Source organism: Sprattus sprattus (assembly GCF_963457725.1).
Source record: "Sprattus sprattus genome assembly, chromosome: 19".
Taxonomy (NCBI): Eukaryota; Metazoa; Chordata; class Actinopteri; order Clupeiformes; family Clupeidae; genus Sprattus; species Sprattus sprattus.
This window is the reverse complement of record NC_137917.1, coordinates 23,628,267-23,650,060: the sequence shown is the minus strand read 5'-3', so window position 1 is coordinate 23,650,060 and position 21,794 is coordinate 23,628,267. Positions and strand designations below refer to the sequence as shown.

Below are 21,794 nucleotides of genomic sequence, written 5' to 3'. Positions count from 1 at the left end.
CATAGGACTTTCTCTGTCTCTATAGGCCAGTTCTCTTCATCATCTGCCCCTGTCTCTTATGGGGTCCCTCAGGGGTCCATACTGGGTCCGATACTATTCAGCCTGTATATGCTCCCACTGGGTGACATTATAAGAAAGCATAACATCTCTTTTCACCTCTATGCAGATGATTCACAGCTTTACCTGCCATTAAAATCTAGGGACTCCATCCAATCTCTCCTGGTCTGTCTTGAAGACATTAGAAACTGGATGGCCAACAACTTCCTCCAGTTAAATGGTGACAAGACAGAAGTCATCATTTTTGGCCCCCCCAAGGCAAGATGCACTACTCTAAATAATTTAGGTTACCTCACTCCATTTGTCACACCCTTCGCCAGAAACCTGGGTGTCATCCTTGACTTTGAACTCTGTCTTGACAAACAGATTAGTAATGTGGTCAAAACTAGTTTTTACCAACTTAGAGTGATTTCCCGCCTCAAAACCTTCCTATCTCATAAAGACCTGGAGATAGTAATTCATGCCTTTATAACATCACGGCTGGATTATTGCAATTCCCTCTACCTCGGCCTCCCCCACTCCTCACTCAGACGTCTACAGCTGGTCCAAAATGCAGCTGCACGTCTTTTAACTGGCACCAAGAGGTGTGAGCACATCACCCCCATTCTGGCCTCCTTGCACTGGCTCCCCATTCATTTTAGGATACAGTTTAAAGTTTTATTATTTGTTTTTAAGGCACTCAATGGGCTGGCCCCAGCCTACATCACTGACCTTGTACAGCCACATTCAGTCCAAAGGTCCCTCAGATCCTCTACTAAAGGGTTTCTGCATGTGCCACGCTCACGGCTCAATCAGAAAGGAGACAGGGCCTTTGCTGTCGCCGCTCCACGTCTGTGGAACCAGCTCCCTCAGGACATTAGATCCGCCCCCTCTATTTCTGCCTTCAAGTCTAGGCTAAAAACCCACCTTTACTCCCTGGCCTTCCTTTCCCCCTGAACTGTTAACCCCCTGTTCTTGCCTATGTGGGGTGTCCTGTTATTGTATTATTGTTATACTGTATTATTTGCCTTTTAGTGTCATTGTAAAGCACTTTGGTCAGTTTATGCTGTATATAAATGTGCTCTATAAATAAAGCTTACTTACTTACTTACTTACTATTTTACATGCCAGCTTTTCCCCAGGAACTTTGAGAAAACAACAGTTTGGAAACCTACGTGGGTAATGAATTTGGTTGTCCAAACCTGATATACGTCATAGCCAAGGCCTTACAAGTTTACAACAAATAAAGCTTGATTTCTTGTCTTTTCCCCTTTCCATATGGCCTGAAACCAAAGGACATGATAAACATGCAAATATCCATAAACATCAACTTTCACATCAAATAGCAACATTTATTTGCAATGTCGATGACAACAGTTCTGATAACCATTTAAAAAAAACAAAAACAAAAACAGATGGTGAGCAATTATATTTTGTCACTAAAGGCAGGAGAATAAATCCTGATAGGCATCTGGTGTTTTTTGGGCATATGCCTATTACCCTCTGGCCAAACACCAAAACCCGTAGGGTCACCTTTTTCCATGACAAAAAAACCTCTTCTCTGACAGTAAGACATTGAAAGACCAAATTCAACGTGAGCACATCACAAATTCCAATGACATCTCAACTGCAAACAATAGACATTTGAGAACACTTCAATAATACGTCTTGTCTGGGAATTCCCCGCCCCTTCACTGCATTTCATTTGCTCAGTTAGTCTGGCCAACTCCTCAATGGAGGTCCACTTCACTCACGTAATTGGACACGCCTTTAACCAATCAGACCAACGATACTATACAACGATACAACGATCGGTAATAAAGCAAACACATCTTTTTTCTGTATGAACTGTTCCAGAGCAGGTTTCTGTTCTATTTTCAAAGAAAACTTGCCTATGAAATCATCCAAGACACCCGGGAGAGCAGTATATAGTTTACTGTGCTTTTCTCTTAAGTTTCGCTTTTGTTACGGTAGACGTGGTTATTTTAAATCCGCCAATGGCGCGCCAGGTAGCCAAAAGCCAGTTTGTAATTGGCTCCAAGGATTCTGGAAATCTTGAAGTGAACTGCTATCCTAAGTTTGCCAGACCCCCTTCAGAGGCTAAATCAAATTGGCCGGAGAAGAGGGGCGGGACTTCCCAGACTATAATACGTCAGCACTTCCGAAGAATGTTTCAGGACTACAGCCCACGTCAGGGCAAAGACAAAAGAAAACACAAAGGAACAAAAAAAGGACGAGCATCTTTGGCAGTATCTACTCCTGAGCAGGGCAGGGCTGTTTTGTCTCTGGGTTGCCCTGCTAAGAAACTCTGTGATGGAGGCTTGTCTGTCAGTACGTCAATACTGAGTGCCTAGTATGACCGTCCCACCAGCAACTCCGTCTCTGGCGTCATGGCCAGGTTAGGTTGAGATGAGGCTGGTCAGGCGACTCCTCGCTCCATTCGACAGAGGGGATCTAAGTTCATCTTCTCCTGCTGTCTCAGAGGCTGTCCTGACCCCACTCTGATATCCAGCCAGTTAGGGCCTTGGCCAGGGACTTTTTTGCCCGTCTTCTCCTGGCCGCCTCCCTGGACCTATGAAGACAAATACTGTATCAAGATAATATTCACACAACAGACATGAAGTTTGGATGTTTGAAATGTGAAGTTAATAGCATTTCCCAAACGCACTGATAGTTCTGCTTCCAAACGCACCGTCTCTATGGTGATGGAAATGGTAGTTCTCTGGGGGCTCTCTCTCCAGAAGACATGATGACGAACTGTCGTTTTGGTCCGTGCACGCGTTCTCTTGCTTCACCTCAAACTTGATGTAAACACTGTCCATATTGAGAGGCTCCTCTTTGACCACAGGGAAAGTCACTCCAGCAGTAAAGTCTGTGTAGTCTTCTGAGTACTCTGATGGTGCGCAGAAATGTCCATTTTGACCTGAGGAACCTGCAGCCGAATCATCTTGGACTGGAGTCGTCTCTTCACTCGAACATTCGATCTGGATATCAATACTATGACCTGTAAAGGAGGTAAGAGAATGAAGACGATTCAGAATAAGAAAAATCTGGGCAAAACAAATACATATAGATCACTCATAGTACTCATAGCTGAAAGGTTTCTGGTTTAAATGGGGTTGTTGGGATAAAGATTATGGGTCATTCCACAAAATCAGTGGATTTTCAAACCAAAAATTGTATTGTGCCATCTCAACCTGTGCAATTTTACATTTAATATTCTTCTAGACATTTTGGTTATTATGTCAATTATGTTACAGACATATGCATTAATGCATCGTTTGAATTAGTAAGGGGAAGGACCTGCTTCTTGTCGATGTGGGTGTTGAGATTCTGGGCTCACTGGTGGTGCTGAAAGGCTGCCAATCGCAAGTTTTGCTGCATTGCACTTTGCCCTGGCTAATTCCCATCTTCTTCTCATTGAACTCTGCTCTGTCAAGCTGCACCCATGTATGGGTCTTTTCTTCCCCAGCTCCCTGTCTGTCATCCATTTCTTCTTCTCCCATTCAAGGTATTCTGCTCTTCTTTTGGGATCTGCATCTCGACGGGCGCGATAGCGTCTTTGCCTTTCAGCTGCACTTAATGGCTCTCTCTTATCTGTGTAAGTGTGTTAGAAGTGTATTAAAATACACACTCAGTTGCCAGTTTATCAGGAACCCTGAGCTTAAACTATTGCAGCCTAATACACAAATCCAGCAATAAATCTTAGCTTGATGAAGATTGTAATATTCAGCATTCAGCATAACATTCATTTAGAGAGCGTTTGATACAACAGTTTGTGATGCTGTTGAACTTGCGCTGTAGCCTACCCACACGGTTTATATCATTTTTTTTACTTGTACATAGTACTACTAAGACATAGATACATCAATACAACAGTGGATCTAGGCCATGTAAATAAGCTATGGGTTACTTACTTTTAGACTGTTTTACACTGCTTTGGACTGTTGTCACGCTTTCAGTCACAGTCCCGTCTTCAATACAACAAGACGTCTCCACCACACGTTTATTTCCTGGAACCTGTGTACCAGTGCTTGCGTTTCTCACACTTCCTTCACCTTGTTCTCGAAAACCCACAAGCTGACGCAGAAACGCCAGTTCTTTTACCGCTTTGTTGACCTCTGCTTTGAGATGTGCATTCTCTTTGTCCTTTTCTGCAACTTTCCTTTGATATTCATGTAGTCGGGTTTTGTTGATGTCATTTATCACTTCTACCACGCTCAGTACAGCTGTTCTTACTGCTATCTCAATAACACGAGCGTCCTCTTCACTTCGTATTAGACACATTTGATGCCCTTCTGTGTTCATGATGGCGTCTTCCGTATGACATTCCACTTCACAAGTCTATTTTTCTTGGATTCAGCTAGATAGATAGGTCCTAATTGTTCCCACATAGGCATGAATTTTGTGGTTTAATGGCTATCCCAGTCAACCGTCACATCTTTTCCTGCAAAGCATTTCTTCTTCTTCTGTATGAGATTCAAACGCCATGGGGGACATTGCGCCACCTATTGGCACACCCTGACTGTGGTGGAAAGCAATTAGCGTTACCACCTATGACATTAGTCATAAATAATGACAGTTAAGATGTGTTACCTGTCTTTATTTTTCAGACCACAAGAAAGTTAACAGCAAATGTATCCACATTGTCCAAATGTTCTTCTTTACTCTACTTATTTTACATGCCAGCTTTTCCCCAGGAACTTTGAGAAAACAACAGTTTGGAAACCTACGTGGGTAATGAATTTGGTTGTTCAAACCTGATATACGTCATAGCCAAGGCCTTACAAGTTTACTACAAATAAACCTTGATTTCTTGTCTTTTCCCCTTTCCTATGGCCTGAAACCAAAGGACATGATAAACATGCAAATATCCATAAACATCAACTTTCACATCAAATAGCTACATTTATTTGCAATGTCGATGACACAGTTCTGATCACCATTTAAAAAAAACAAAAACAAAAACAGATGGTGAGCAATTATATTTTGTCACTAAAGGCAGGAGAATAAATCCTGATAGGCATCTGGTGTTTTTTGGGCATATGCCTATTACCCTCCACACCAAAACCCGTAGGATAACTTTTTTCCATGACAAAAAAAACCTCTTCTCTGACAGTAAGACATTGAAAGACCAAATTCAACGTGAGCACATCACAAATTCCAATGACATCTCAACTGCAAACAATAGACATATGAGAACACTTCCATAATACGTCAGCACTTCCGAAGAATGTTTCAGGACTACAGCCCACGTCAGGGCTAAGACAAAAGAAAACACAAAGGAACAAAAAAAGGACGAGCATCTTTGGCAGTATCTACTCCTGAGCAGGGCAGGGCTGTTTTGTCTCTGGGTTGCCCTGCTAAGAAACTCTGTGATGGAGGCTTGTCTGTCAGTACGTCAATACTGAGTGCCTAGTATGACCGTCCCACCAGCAAGTCCGTCTCTGGCGTCATGGCCTGGTTAGGTTGAGATGAGGCTGGTCAGGCGACTCCTCGCTCCATTCGACAGAGGGGATCATAAGAGGTCAAAGTTCATCTTCTCCTGCTGTCTCAGAGGCTGTCCTGACCCCACTCTGATATCCAGCCAGTTAGGGCCTTTGCCAGGGACTTCTTTGCCCGTCTTCTCCTGGCCGCCTCTCTGGACCTATGAAGACAAATACTGTATCAAGATAATATTCACCCTATGTATTATGTGTTAGCAATTAGACCAGACTTTGTGTAATTATAGTATTACAGGCTACTGCTCCTCCTCCTGATGTGGTTTTTGTTAACTATTGGATTTTAATTTGACTAACTCTTCTAAGATATGACATGTACATTTGGAACATCCCCTGGTTCATTCTCTGTATTTGTGCTTTTTTTTTTTTTTTGTCCTACTTTGGTTTTACGATTATGTCTTGTTGTTTTGTTGTCTTTGTAAAATGGAAAAACTTAATAAACAGTAAATTACAAAAAAGATAATATTCACACAACAGACACACAGCTTGGATGTTTGAAATGTGAAGTTAATAGCATTTCCCAAATGCTGAACACATTCAAAGCTATCGTTTATGTACACAGCGGAAACAATTTGACCATTTTGTTTCCCATAGGTTTTGTGCTACGTGAGCTTAATGTCAATGCATCATTCTGTGTTGTTGATGGTACATGCTGGTGGAGTGTACCTGTGCCTTTCCTTCTCCAGGTAAGCTTGCCACCTCACAGGGTCCGCCTGAAGCCTCTGTCTGCAGCGCCGTTGCCTTTCTCTGTCCAACAACCTGAACAAAGCTGCCAATTCACTTTGTGTATGTAACTGACTGAGGCAAAACACCAGCAAGGTAAGCACTTTGTTTAGCAACTACAGGTAAGAGCTAACCGGTGGGTTTCCAGGACGATTTCCCAGTTGACTATTAAATAACGATCACAGCTCAGCATCCATTTCAAAGATTACAGGTCAGCATCACACAAATGCCCAGCTTACTATGGCACTATACAAATAGTCTTAGCATGAGGGGCCCAGTTTGGCTCTGTAAGTAACTCTTGATGTTCCATTACAGCATCGTGTCATGGCAACGCAGTTCACTGGCACTGTACCTTTGCCTCTCCCGCTCTGCGTAAGCCTGCTGCTTGTCAGGCTCAGAACGCATTCTCTCCCTACGGCGCCGCTGTCTCTCTCTGTCCATGAACCTGAAGATGGGAAGGTCATGGGTTTGGGTTAGTTATTTATTACATGCAACTGAATGCACTGAAGAAATAGGTAAGCATAACAGATATGTAATAGATGTGTGTATGTGCGTGTATGTGTGTGTGTGTGTGTTTTTGCGTGTGTGTGTGTGTGTGTTTGCGTGTGTGTGTGTGTGCATGTGTGATGTGTAGACACACATGCTGTTCAGATTTAATTATGAAATTGCCTTCACTTGTGTCATCATGGTGTGGTAAAGCCATATAGCTGGGCAGCAAAAAAACAAGAGCATAGTGAAAAATAACTGATTAAAAGGTCATTGCACCACTGTCTGTTCCATTCCATTACCTTCGTCTTTCCTTCTCGTCGTCCGATTGCTTCAGAGGGTTGGATCGAATCCTTTCCCTGTAGCGTCGCTGTCGCTCTCGGTCCATCAACCTCTCTAAAAAAAGATACATACAGAGACATTTATGTAAATAAATATGTACCTACAAACAGACATTTTCTCAATATACCAGACAAGTGGTGTGGTCATCCAAATAATGCAACAATTTTACAAATATCATGAGTAGTACACAAGGACATACTTTTAAGCCTCGAAAGTGAACACAGTTCTCCATTTTGTTGCACAAAATAACAGCCAACATCCTGTGACCCAAACACACCGCCTCTGTGCTGGGTAGAGAATACGTGTTCCTGAGTCTCTTTTTCCGTCACATGCGACAGACGGCTGGCCGGGTTCATCTCTCTTATCTGCCGCCTGAAGTCATCAACATCTGCCTCAGGAGTGGGCCATTTCATCACCATGCTGTCCATTGGAGCCACCCGACCCGTTTCCGTATCGGAATTCTGCAAAATGTCTGGAAAGGCATAGTGCTTTGGACGATCGTGATCCTCTGTGGTTGGCTCTATCTGATACTCTGAGTCACTCAGGCCATGGCTCTGGGATTCTGATGGCGTCTGCTCTGGTAGAGCACTGACCATACTCTTCCTGCGTTGGTACCTGAAGGGGCACATTATACGAGCATGCAAGATTAGCGAATACTGTGGGGAAGGTGGTTTTGCAACTCAATACAATGTATATTAAGGTGACATGTAATGGCTTAATATTCGTAAACTGTCAAAAGTTTTTACACAAACATCACATTATGAATGTATACCATAACTATCATAATGTTGTACATAATGTATGGATAAGTTATCTTCAATAACTGTATATGATTTAGTATAGTATAATACAACAAGTACTTGTTTCTCCACCAGTAATTATCACTGTGTGGGATTCTGTAACACCCCTAAACTCTAATAATGGCCCTGGCGATCCCATAGAGGTGTATGTATTGATGTACATGTAGATTGTAGTCACTAGCAGGTGACGTTATCCTGCTGTGTGGTACCTTTGTCTCTCCCTCTCCCGGTGTGCCTGCTGCTTCTCTGGGTCGGCTCGGATCCTCTCTCGATGACGCCGTTGCCTCTCTCTGTCCATCAGCCTTTCTGGAACCAACACAGTTGCACATGAAATAACACAACTTCACTGCAATTACAACTTTACTGTATGAGAAAAATACCAACTCCCAGACACATAATTACTCTATTAAAAGTGAACATTGATCGTACTTTTAAGGTTTGACACAGAGCCCAGTTTCCCATCTTCCTGGATGAAATGGCTCTCGGCGTCTTCTGACCCAAAGACGGCATCTCCATTTTGGGTGGAGCACTGATGTCCCCGAGTCACCTTCTCCGGAACATGCCACAGAGAACTGCTGTGTTGTGCACCACAGGGCTTCTTCATGTTCAGCCGGTGCCTGCTATTCAATGGGTTGCTGTGGTGAGGGTCCTCCTTCACCGTTGAGAGGTCAACGTGAGCCCGGATGCCCATGTCTGGGTCCATGTCTGGGTACTGTGAAATGGGCCTAGCAGAGCTGACGGGTTGGATGAAGACAATTTTCAGGGGCTGGGTTGAACTGATGCTGCTTCATTGTGTGGCCATGCTGTGTGGATGCCAGACTTGGAGTAGAGATCTGTGGATTAAAGAATGCCAGTATGACACAGACCAAACTGACTTCTCACTGCTGTGTGAAGACAAAACATCAATCCCCACTGAGTGAAAAAAGAAAAAGAGAGAGACAGAATGTGACAACTGCATTGTCAAATTGTCAAATACAGTCAAATTGTCTGCATAGCCTACATTTGGAAATATTATGAAGAACCTCCACAAGGCGGGATTTCTGCATCATCTAGCCTCTGATATAGGCCCTGAACATGGGACAATCCATGGTATAGAGACCTTCGGTGAAGAAGCTACAGGTGATACTTGGAAATAAAAAAAGATTTCTACAGTAGCTAGATAACTGTTCTGAGTAAACCAAGAATGTCATCAAGTCACAAAGATGAACAAACTTCAAAATAGAAAAACAGTTAAGTTATTTTCTTTGAGCAGGATTCTCAATAGCTCAAAAGTACATTGACAAGGCTTATTTTCAAATCACACGACAACATGTCACACCAACACAATGCAACAATATTTAATCTGGCAAACTAGCTGGTGCTGCAAGACAGAGGTTCGCATTCTTATGGACAATTAAAGGAACAGTGATAGAACATGTCAGTACACAACACAGAAACATGAATATATACTATAATAACTATAAATGCTTATTCTACCACACAAACAAATCCCTGACAGCGCCATTTTGGGCTCATCTGCCCCAGTTTTAGCTCAAGCTGTATCTACTCTAGGCCATTGTCACCTTCTATCAGGTCAAGTACCATCATGTCAAGCCATGTCATGCACTAGACTAGGCTATCTACTGATGGAGGTATAACGGTTTGACGTATGTTTAGTATGAGGCTTTGGATGTACCAGTTTCAGAATCTCCAGCCTACCTACCTATTTCCTCTTTGTCATGTCACACCTACATCTTCTCTTAGACTATATATGTCTTAGATATATTGCAATATTGCAATGTGTGCAAAAGCATTCGAGAAAAGATATACCCCTCTCTCTCACACACACACACACACACAAACCTACACACCAATACATATGTACAACAACATACAAGTAAACTGTGGTTAGGCTATATCAATGTGTGACTATGGCTGTGAAGCTACTTTTACTGTTCAGCTAGCGATACCTCAACTTGTCACCCATCTCCAAATCAAACGTGGCCCCACGGGGAAGGTCTGCATCTTCCAGCTCCAGCATAGCATCCCATTTTCGTGTTGGATGAAGAACTGATAAACCGCTGTACGCAAATGACTGTTGCAGAACGACAGAAGCGCACCTAACAAACAAGCCTAATATTATCTTTAAATTCCTGACTTGCGCGCTGTTACGTATATCAGAAACCCTCGTTTTCTGGTTTTACATGCACAGGTACGACCTTGCACAGCTGCCTGCGTTGATACACTTCTGTTACAATGTTAAGGTGACAAAGAGTCTAGTGTGAGCTAACTAGGATGGCTAGTCATCATGTTAAGATTACTGGCTCTTTTACTGTCTGGATAGAAACCGGATAGGTGCGTCTAGCTCAGTTTGACACACAATCTTAATAACATAGCATGTAGCTAATTAGCTAGTCAAACAAAAGCTGACAACGAGTTTCATGTTGTCTTTTAAATGTATAACAGTAGCCTAACACTTACCATTGTTTCATGTACTTCCCCGAAGAAGTATTTTGGTGTTCTTCGCGAACGTTTCAGCGTCAGTCAACATGCGCTATGGTCCAGAACTACGGAGCCCTGCAAGGGACATTGAGCGAAAAGAAATCGCTGGTTGAAAAAAAAGACGTACTTTTGCGTTTTTCATTCAGGAAGGATTTTGTTTTTCATTTAGGTAGGAAGGGGGGGATGTTACTTAGGAATAATTTTGTTTTATCTTGGAAAATTTTGTTCCATTTAACCCAGTGTACTTCCGGGTCAGTGGGAGACGTTTTTAAGATTTTATTTTGAGATTGTTGAGATTGTTCTGGACCGTCTGTAACATTCTGCTACAAGGACCATCCAGTTAGCAGATTTTCTAATTAGACTGTTTTCCTGTCTACTAGGGAGGCGCACGTTTGGAAGTAGCCATTCACTTTCTCCTTAAAGCTTTAACGACCGGGGGCAGGAGGAAGTTTCCACAGGAATGTCTGGAGTTTAGGAGCTGTTGCATGTTTGAGCTCCAGATTGGTACTGCTTTTCCCACTCTTCACAGCCTTACCTTAGTATCAAGATGATCTCCTCCTCTGTACTGTTGGCCGCAGTCTGTTCACCTACCGACCCGTGTTCTCTTGTTGTACTTGCAGCCTACAGCAGCTTCATCTCCAAAGGATCGTGTAGCCTACCTGACTTATGCGTTTATTTGAAAAGGAACCGTGTACATTGATAAACATTTCCCAGAAAAATTTAAATGCACCGGAATTAGCTTGGTTAGCTAGTTTTCATCCGTTGTCCCTTGGCAGGGCATGAGTCATGACAGAGAGATACTGGAATAAAAGAAAGAAATAATAATACAACATTATATAATTAAAATAAATAATGATAATAATAATAATTAAATAATTAAACAGTGCAGTTAAAAAAAACAAATTGTAAAAAACAGAGAGACATACAAGGTAAACAACAGTGTGACAAAACAGTGCAGTTTAGATAACAAATTGTAAAAACCAGAGAGACAAGGTGTTAGACATAAAAAAGAAGTTACGTGTGACCTAATGCAGTGGCCTTATTACTGTGCAGACTGTTTTATTTGTGTTCAAGAGTAGGGATGATGTTTTCAGCCAGTCAGAGACATGGACCAATGCTGCAGTTAGTTTAGTGGCAGCCTGCTCTTTGGTTTTTGCATGTGTATAAAGAACAGTGTCATCTGCATACATTTGAACATTAATAGATGGACACACTGATGGTAAATCATTAACGTACATGCTAAACAGAATTGGCCCCTATACTGACCCCTTGGGTACACCAATATTATTACTAAGGTATGGAGAAAAGCTACTTCCAAAGTGTACACCTTGATTCCTATCAGCCAATTGAGCCAAATATGACTTCGTCCATTTTGTGGCTTCTGCTGAGAAATTTAAATATGAAAATTTTGCTAACAGCGTCTGTTGATACACAGTGTCTAAAGCCTTCTTAAGATCCAAGAAAACTGCGCCAACTACCCCGCCTCTATCCAATTTGGACTTAAAATGTTCTATGAAGTAGCAGTTAGCTGTCTCTGTAGAGTGATTAGCACGGAATCCAAACTGCATTGGGTGCAGAGGGGTGTTCCCTAAGTTTAAGGCCCAATCCCATTTCTCATCTCTACCGCTACCCTTACCCCTACCCCTTCGCCTTCGCTTTTTCAAACGGAGCGGTAGCGGAAGGGGTTGAAACGCTAGCCCTTCGAATTGGGATAGCACTTCAACAATTACGTACGTCATCAGTACGAAGCGTTGGCTGTTACGTTACCGGAGAGCGACAGCTGTCACTCACCAGACATAAACAAACATGGCGCCTGCAGCTGTTATTTACACAATGCAACATTTCATCAAACTAGTTTTAAAATCATGAATTACAAAGAAAATATTTTTATTTGTGTGATGCATTCCCTGCTGTTTCCGACATTTTTAAATGGACTCGCGCGATGTTTGTTCTTTAATGATCACGGGTTCGCAATGCATTGAGGGAAATCAGTCTACCCCTCCGTTTGAAGTGTGCCCTCGGAAAATCTCCGTTTGGAGCGGTAGAAAGTGCTTCCCCTTCCCCTACCCCTCTGTCTTAACGTGAATTGGGACAGCCCTACCGCTCCACATGAACGCGCAAAACGGAGGGGAAGGGGAAAGACGAAGGGGTAGCGGGAGAAATGGGATTCAGCCTAAGTGTGCTGTCAGCTGTTCTGCTACCCATTTTTCACATACCTTGGAAATCACTGCCAGAATACTGATGGGCCTGTAGTGTCACACAATTGCTTTATCACCAGACTTAAAAATAGGGCACACCACTGCTTTTTTTCCAGGAGCTTGAAAAAAGATTATGCCTAATGGAAAGGTTAATCAAGTGAGCAAAGGGATGCACGGGGCCTGTGCTGTGTTAACTGCCCTTCATCCAGTCACGCAAAAGTAGTGTCCCCCCCCCCCCCCCTACACGTGAGACAAGCAGACTGCATGTCAGGGCCTAGTTGATGACATGAGGGCAATCTAATTACAGAGAGTCTGAAGTTTAGGCACATGTTTGCTCTGGCCTTTTGCTGTGACGTGCCTGTCTAGATGGCGCTGGCTGTGTCCTACCAACCATGATGGATGCAGACGAGGTCACTTTAGTGACTGTTCCTCTCCATAAGGCGTGGGTCAATGCCCTGTTGTTTTCCCAAATTGTACAGCCCTAATCTATGGGCGACCAAGCCAGGTCAGCAAGGCCTGTGGCTACCAATTTGCCAAACTAACCATGGTTTTAACTCACATATATTGCTGATATATATTCTGCTCCCTCCATTATGTTGGATGAACCCATTCCATCTCAGATGATTGGTGTCATACTGGCTAATCTGCACAATGAAGATGTCAAGATGTCTAAAAGGCCCATTGAGATTACATGCAGAGCCCTTACATTCAAACAAAGCACTAAAAAGTGAAAGGGTCCTTCCTGTTGGTTGCACCTTCTCCCCTTCTCCCATTAGAACATACCAAGTGAAATGAATGTAGCAGAGTTATATACACGTGTATCTTATAGTGGTGGTCTTAGACAAGCGTGTGTATAATGTCTCATATTAAATTATTATGATTACTTATTACTTTTTTTTAATTTTACAATATTTTTGAAAATGTGCTTTCACTCCCACTTCATGTCCACAACAAAATATGGAAATGTGCAAGAACGATAAATAACACAATATTTGATCAGATTGCAGTGCTCATTATCTTGCAGTGTCAGTAATATACCACAAGAGGGTGACATATAGTTACTAACTGAACCTTCGTTGGGGAAGACAGTTACCCATTTAACCATCAACAACTCTGAAGACATGTAAATCGATAAGACTTACTGTAAAGGCATGGAATGATTTCTTTCTTGAAACAGCTCCCATGTCAGTGTAGAGGTAATAATAATAAGGTCGGTAATGATTTGTAACCTCTGTGTTATAATAAGCAAGCCTCCTCCCCCAACCAAAATGCTGTTATGAAACTCTTCTGAGATGTGCAGCCAGTTTGAAAGCAAAATTCCCACATCGATGTGGCTGTGAGGCAAAAAGTCACGCAAGGAACAAGCACAACAGCATTTTCACCTTTTGCAGTGCTGCTCTGTGACATGTTTGCAGTGGTTGTTTATGTGTCTGTGCGTGTGCGTGTGTGTGTGTGTGTGACTGTGTGTGTGTGTTAGTGTGTGTGTGTGTGTGTGTGTGTGTGTAGGTGCCTCTTCACTTTTCACAGTTCTGTTCTGTGACATGTTTGCAATAGTTGTGTGTGTGTGTGTGTGTCTGTTTGTGTGTGTATGTATACGTGTGTGTGTTTTTTTTATCAGCTCTCTCACAGGTCGGCAGGTTTTTATCACTCTTGAGGCTGCTTTGCCAAGTTGTTCGGTGAAGTGACCCGGATTCTAAAGCAAAGTGATGGAGGTGTCTTAGAGAAAGGAGGGGTCGGGGGGACACACGAGGAGAGGAGGTGGCAGTGGATTGGTGGGAGGGAGGGTGCATTATTGCAGCTGTGCGTGTGCTTGTGTGTCTATGTGTCTGATTAAGGGGGGCAGCAATGGCTCAGAAGTGTTGGAGCAGAAAATCTCCCCCCTCTCTCTCCTCTTTCTCTCTTTCTCTTTCTCTCACTCCCTTCTCTTTCTCTCCCTCTGTCACTGGGCCAGACGTAAAGCAACAGCAATTTGTGCGATTTCACAGTTCACTGCTCCCCAAAAAAACTCTGACAGCCTTGTAGAGAGAGAGAAAGGGAAAGAGAGAGAAATAGAGAGAGAGATAGATAGAATAGTCGCTGAAGAATGGGAAGATAGAAAGATGGCATAAGTTCAGTTGTAGAGGGTGAAAAATATGGCAGATTGAGACGGACAAAGAAATATAAAGGAAGCAGTTTTGGTTTATATAAAACAAGAATGAAGAGAATTTGACTAGCAACAAAAAGAAAGAGGAAGTAGGAAAACGGGATCAGGAATGACAGCAATGTTAGTTGAAGTCATTTTGAGGAGAAGGTTTAAACTTAAACATCTGTCTATAATCACCTCATGGTTAAATTTCCTTTGTCCGCATTCATGGCTTAAATATATACACCTCTACCGAGGAGAAGGTACACAGTGAGGGTGCCCTTCCTGCCTTCTGAGGCTGCCTCGGATGTGCTTGAGAAGTGAAAGCTGCCCTGGATAAGAAAAAGTTAAGCACCAAATCTGACCCTGAATGGCACATAATCCTCCCTATTTTTTCTGACGGCTCCAGCCCCGATCAATGGGGTTCCATTTGGGTGGCCATCACCCGGCCAAGTGCTCTCTGTGTGGTAGCAGAGCTGCCTGGGAGAACCCTGGAAACAGTTTCCTGCTAAAGACTGGCGGCCACCGTCCCGAAACGGAACCTCTCTTTTTACCACACATAAGGTCAACAGTGAACCCTTGTCATTAACTGCATCACGGCGCTTTTAAGAGCCCCTCTCAGCACCTCAAGGAGGGGAGATCGGGGACGCACATCAGAGAAAGAGCTGCCTCCTCAGACGCCAGAGGCAGAGAGCTGCTCGAGATAAGACGTGTCACCTGAGTTCTTTGTGCTGAGGGGGACATCTGGGCTGGCTTTGGAGGTCACACACACACACACACACACACACACACACACACTTTGGAGGTCAGCCACAGGACAGGAAACTGCAGTAATCCCCCCAGCTGTGACTTGAGAGGGATCCCCACCCCCCACCTCCCCCAGCCTACACCAATCCGACCCTGAACAGAAGCTGACCGCAGCTCCAACTCTCTCATCAGAGCACGTAGAACACGCATGCAAACCCATGAACGCACCCACACATTTCACCGGCTCTTGTGAAAAGTTGAGAAGAGATCTTTTAAAAATGCTCAGATGCACTGTTTCTATTGCCATGATCAGTCTGACTTGCTTATAGAAACAAGTTACATCAGGTTACCCACGTGAACCGTGGCCCCTGGGGCATCACTAATTAAGAAGGCAGACCACAGCTGACGCAGTTTCTCGGAGATATCCCCCCACAAGGCAATCAGATAATTGATACAGAGAGAGAGAGATATCGGGATGACCGGAGACGGAGGGGTGAACGGATGGTCAGACAGACTGATGGCCAGGAGAGATGGGAAGCGGAGCAGACATCGGCCTTGAGAACTCGCTGTGTGGCCCCCCATGCCCTCACATGACGGGGGGGGGGGGGGGGGGGGCGGGGGGGGGCCACACATTACCATACGGTGCGAGGGGTCAAGTGAAGGTGGCAACCCCGACCAGCCGACTGGAAAGCCCGGAGTGCACAGGTCACGGAAAAGCTCCTCTATTGCTTGATTGGTTAGACAAATCAAATTAACTACTAGCTGTCCCCCCAGCCCCCTGCATCAGCTACAAAGGAAAATCATCCAGAGAAGCTCCGTTCACTAATCCATCCACACCTCTTAAGTAGCTTCAAAAACAAGATGCATTTTATTAAGTACATATACTGTTTAATGGTTTCTACCTACATTTAATGCATTTAGTATCAAACACAACACTTCTCCTTTATAAAGTACTTCCTATATTATGAACGTAATCTTTTTATGACAGGATGCATTTTATTAAGTACATATACTTTTTAATGGTTTCTACCTACATTTAATGCATTTAGTATCAAACACAACACTTCTCCTTTATAAAGTACTTCCTATATTATGAACGTAATCTTTTTATGCAGATGTACACTTCTTCATGGTTCCTAAATTGATCGGAGTCTGCTTGTTGTTGCCAGTTTTCCCTTTCTGAGGTACCACTCACCTGATGTTTTGTGTGCATAAAACCAAGAGTGCGAGGATGGGAGCTGCAGAGGTCTGGACATTACATGCTACATTGATGTTGGCACCTCTCATCGGCGCTCACTACCTCTAATTCTATTTCTACCCCTTACATGACTTTGACCTTCTTTTCGCCGCCAGCATTCGGTAAGCTGTGATTTATCTGCCAAATCAATTTGTTGGCTTCATTGAAATGTATTTAAGGTTGGGGTCAACGCCGAGGTCAGAGATGGCATCTAATAAATTGAACGTGGGCGGCGAAAGGCAAAGAGACGGGGAAGGGAAGAGGAGGATGGTTGACTTGAAGTCGGTTATGAAAAACGCAAAGGTCAGAGAACTTCATATCGCATAGTAATAAGACGGCATGAAAACCAAACAATACATGCTATCCTGAGCGACATTAGCTCGGGCAATATCCAGTCGTGAAGGGACCAATAAATCATTTTAACAACTTGCTCCATCTCTTCTGAGGTCACTGTGTGTGTGTGTGTGTGTGTGTGTCTGTGATAGTGTTGCAACAGTAGATATGAGCAAAACTGAGGCTGCTCATACCATTTGATTACTTAACAGAAGGATGTGTTGGATGTATGGATGGTTATTTATTTTCATTAAAGTTAAATCAAATATTTGTGATCTTAGCGATTCGGGTGTTAATATGTAGTTGTGTTCAGCTCTGCTTAAAGCCTTTTCTGAGGCTTTTTTTTGCCTGAGTAAGCACATTCATTCACAGAAGGGTGGCAGATTATGGAACTTACATCTTTAGGTTTAAGCAAGTGACAGATGGGGGTTCGATCTGAAGTGACTTAGAAGAGAATAAATGAGCATTTCATGCACGAATATAAGCTTGGCAAATGAGAAATAGGTATACCAACTTGACACAGGGACTAAATCCGAAAAGAGCTGGAATCAAAGTGGGGACGCCAGTATTATTATCTTGTAATGTCGTCAAAATGAAATTTTAGGGCTTGCTAGATGGCATCGATTGAGGTCAATGGAGTTGTAGTTTTTAATGACAAGAATAAAACTGCCAATAGATCATCAGTAATGATATGTGTCAAGATACTTTTCTCCAGTATTCGTGTGTAGTCTGTGAATCTCCACTCTTCGTTTTTCAGGTGATTCGATACTTTAATTTACTTTTTTGTCATTTCGTCGGACCTCAGATATAGGAAGCAAAACTCAGAGAAACATGATCTGTAGAATACAGGAATATTTAATACAAAATTAAAACAAACAGCAGACAGCACCTCTAAAGTTGATACGTACTGTAAATATGTACTTACATGTACTGGAAGTCTTGATATGAAATTCAGATAATTGTAAAAAAAAAAAAAAATGTTTTATAACCTTAACCCATATTTGCAAGCAGTGTAACTACTTTCACAGTTGTGGACAACTTCATTAAAATTCTGGACCGACGACTGACCATGGTGTCGGGCCACTGGCCCCTTGCGCGGTCAGAACCAGAGCAACAGCAGGTCCAGGGGTTGCCTGGTTCATGCCGATCCACATTCACATCTCCATGGGAGGAGAGCTATGACTACAAATGACCAACAACACAGACCAGATGTCCAGAGCTCTTCATTAACTTGGTTTAGTCACTAATTGGAAGAGTTCTGGTATGGGGTGTGTGTGTGTGTGTGTGTGTGTGTGTGTGTGTGTGTGTGTGTGTGTGTGTGTGTGTGTGTGTGTGTGTGTGTGTGTGTGTGTGTGTGTGCGTGTGTGTGTGTGTGTGGGTGGGGGGTGTGTGTGTGGGGTGGGGGGGTCATAACGAAGGGCTTGAAGGGCTGCTGAATAAAGAAGTCACACCAAAGATTTTAACATGTGACCCCTCGAAACAAAACTGATGAACTGAAGCAACACATTTGTGGGAGAGTTCTCTTTTGTGACAACAATGCGGTTGAAATCAAGGGCCCTAAGGATAGAGCGCGATGGAAAATGAGTCAAAGGGGTTTTATTATTTGTGTTGGACAAGGGGTTGCAGCTGTGTGGAACTTTTGTTTTTCTTTTTCTTTTTTTTTTACTCTTCAGAAATCGGCCAAATGTGAAACATGTGTTTGTTTGTATTGAAATATTACAGAGGGGTTTTTTTTTTTTCCTTTTTTTTAATCAAATACACAAAAATGCTCAGCTCAGTTTTTTTTTAATGTTGAATGCTCTCTGGGTGAAAAGCACAAAGAGAATTAAAAAGGAGAAAGAGAGAGAGAGGGAGAAAGAGACTGACTGAGTAGCAGATGGAGACAGAGATGGATGGAGGGCTGTAGAAAGCAGATGTTTATGGGCCATTATTTACAAGCTCTTTAATCTGGACAATTTCCTCGCCCTTGGCAATGGACAGGTCCACGGGTCGCTCCGGCTGAACCCCCGAGTCGGGTTCTGGTCATCCATCTCCCAGAGGGCAGTGCATAGGAGAGAGTCACTCGAGTGAAAATCTGTCAGGGTCATTTTTCATCCATCTCTCTCTCTCTCTCTCTCTCTCTCTCTCTCTCTCTCTCTCTCTCTCTCTCTGTCTTTCTCTCTCTCTGTCTTTCTCTTTCTCTGTCTTTTTTTTTCTCTTTCTCTCTCAATCTCTCCCTCTCTCTGTCTCTCTCTCTCTCTACCCCGCGTACATTTCAGTCAGACCGTCGTCATGGATGCGGCTTGTCACTCAAGAGCCTCACTTCATTCCGCCATCAATCCGATGAATATTAGCCACATTGTTGTCAGTATCGATTTACGCTAAGGTTAAAAGCTTTGCAGACCTTGGCTTGAATATGCGTTGCTAAGCAACAGGCCCTCTCCACTCTCTCTCCCCTCCCCCCACATCCACACCCCCAAAATCCACCGTCAGATCACGTCTTGGCCTACCCCAGACAACCGAAGCCTGGGTCTTGATTTCTCCCCAACTCCTCCCCTCCCCTCCCCTCCCACCCACACACACACCCCCCCCCCCCCACACACACACACACACACACACACAAACACACACACACACACACACACACACACACACACACACACACACACACACACACCCCCACTGTGATTAAATGTAGCCTTTCTCCCCGTCACCCCGACCTTAACCCCAGACCCCGCTGCTCCCCGGGTCACTTAACCTTGAACCCAATTACAAGATAAGGTTACTTAAAGGTGACCCGGCACTCTGCCTCACTCAGCTAATAGGACGGCGCGCAGGAGGAAAAGGGCTAGCGCAGCTGATACACCCCTGGCTAATTCGTGCGCGGGACAAAGGTCACGCTAGCCGCCATAAAGAACAGCTTCGATTTCTCATTCAGGATGAAACTCAGCACAACTATACACACACACGAACACACACACACACACACACACACGCACACACACACAATGCTCCAACTCAGCAGGGCTAAATCGCAGACCTTAGCAATGCATTATTCAAATGAGGGGGGGGGGGGTTAAGATAAGCTCTATATGCACTGCAATGTCTTCTCATCCTGCTGTGATAACGCAGATAAATGTTGCTGCAGCAGCACCAGAAGCAGCCGCAGCAGTAGCAGTGTGATGGGGGGGGGGTGTGTGTGTGTGTGTGCGTGTGAGTCAGTGGCTGCTCAAAAAAGGGTTTATTTAATTTGTGACAGAGACAGACAGGCTAAGTGGATGTTGTAAAATGCCAGATTTGTGATTGGTGATGCACGTCAATGCCTTGTTTGTTAAAAGCCCGTCTTCCTTTTCGTTCTATATTTCCATTTAACACATAATGGCCTCCTTTAAGACAACCTTAACCTGACTGGGTCAACATTTGTAGGTCAAGTCCTAAATCATTTTTTTTTCCGAAGTGTTTTTTTTTTCCTTCAATTGTGCATCAGGGTACATCGAACAAAGACTGATGTGCAGTATTTGTCCACATTACACCGTTCCCTCAAACACCCTCTATACTGTTCTCTTTTGATCCGATAAACACTCCGGAAAAACACCCTCGGGCTTCGCACGGAAAAATAATGCAAAAATAATGTGCCGCATTTCTGCCTGGAGAACCTGCCTCAGCTGATGTAAAAGGGACGAAAGCACTTAGCCAACGATTCAGAGGGTGGGGGAAAAAAATTACAGGGGAGAGAAACACATATTGCGCTTAAACTGCACACGGATCCACACTCCCTATGCCCACCTCTCTGAACCCACTGTTAGAGAGCAATTGTTACACACATACACACACACACACACACACACACACACACACACACACACACACTCACACACAATCTGACTGTGTGTTGGCCACGGCAGTAAAAATAACACTGCTCGAGTTTTTTAATACATCACTGTGTTAGTGCTGCCTGATTGCCCAACTCGGGGAAAAAAAACGAAAAAAAAAAGCGAGAGAGAGAGAGAGTGGCTGAGAGAGAGATGGAGAGAGAGAGAGAGAGAAGGAGGGAGGGAGAGAGAGTGGCTGAGAGAGAGATGGTGAGAGAGAGAGAGAAGGAGGGAGGGAAAGAGGGAGGGAGAGAGAGAGTGGCTGAGCGAGAGATGGAGAGAGAGAGAGAGAGAGAAGGAGGGAGGGAGAGAGGGAGGGAGAGAGAGAGTGCATAGCCCTGGTAGCACTACAGCCTGCTGACCGGCAGTTGAACCTCTCTCTGAACTGAGCGTGAACCCTCAACTTGAGGAGCATCGGTCACAGATCTCCCTGGGAGCTACAAGCGAGGGCAGCGCGCCCTGGGACTGACACACGCTTGTTACACACACAGACACACACACACACACACACACACACACACACACACACACACACACACACACAGTCTCTCAGTCTCTCTCTCTCACTGTCTATTACACACACGCACGCATGTATTACGCATACAAGTACAGACTCTCACACTGCTTTATTCACATGGCAACACATCATACACACACACACACATTCCCTCTCTTCCTGTCCTTCACACGCAAACATGGATACCAAGACAAACACAGTTAGATACACACAGATATGCACACACACACACATCCACTCAGTCCTCCGCAGACACGCAGGTCGACCCAGACACGAAGGTCGACCCAGGCTGCCCTATCCACGGCACAAAGTCTCCAACCGAGTCAGACACGCAAACAGCTATGTGTAGTAGGCACATGCATAAAAACACAAGGTGCATACACTCATCTTATACACACAAACACACCTATACACAGACAC

The 21,794-nt window shown here is 43.9% G+C and overlaps 1 protein-coding gene across 1 annotated transcript; it reads right to left on the bottom strand.

Moving 5' to 3' along the window:
- Window positions 1-4,711: 4,711 nt before the first annotated feature.
- Window positions 4,712-10,421, bottom strand: LOC308381100 (uncharacterized protein). Its single transcript, XM_080858610.1, has 8 exons — window positions 10,349-10,421; window positions 8,318-8,721; window positions 8,098-8,194; window positions 7,288-7,703; window positions 7,049-7,142; window positions 6,613-6,705; window positions 6,204-6,296; window positions 4,712-5,683 (listed from the first exon to the last, which is right to left on the bottom strand). Exons 2-8 carry the CDS (start codon window positions 8,589-8,591, stop codon window positions 5,590-5,592), a joined length of 1,161 nt encoding a protein of 386 aa, XP_080714736.1. The 5' UTR covers window positions 8,592-8,721; window positions 10,349-10,421; the 3' UTR covers window positions 4,712-5,589.
- Window positions 10,422-21,794: the final 11,373 nt, after the last annotated feature.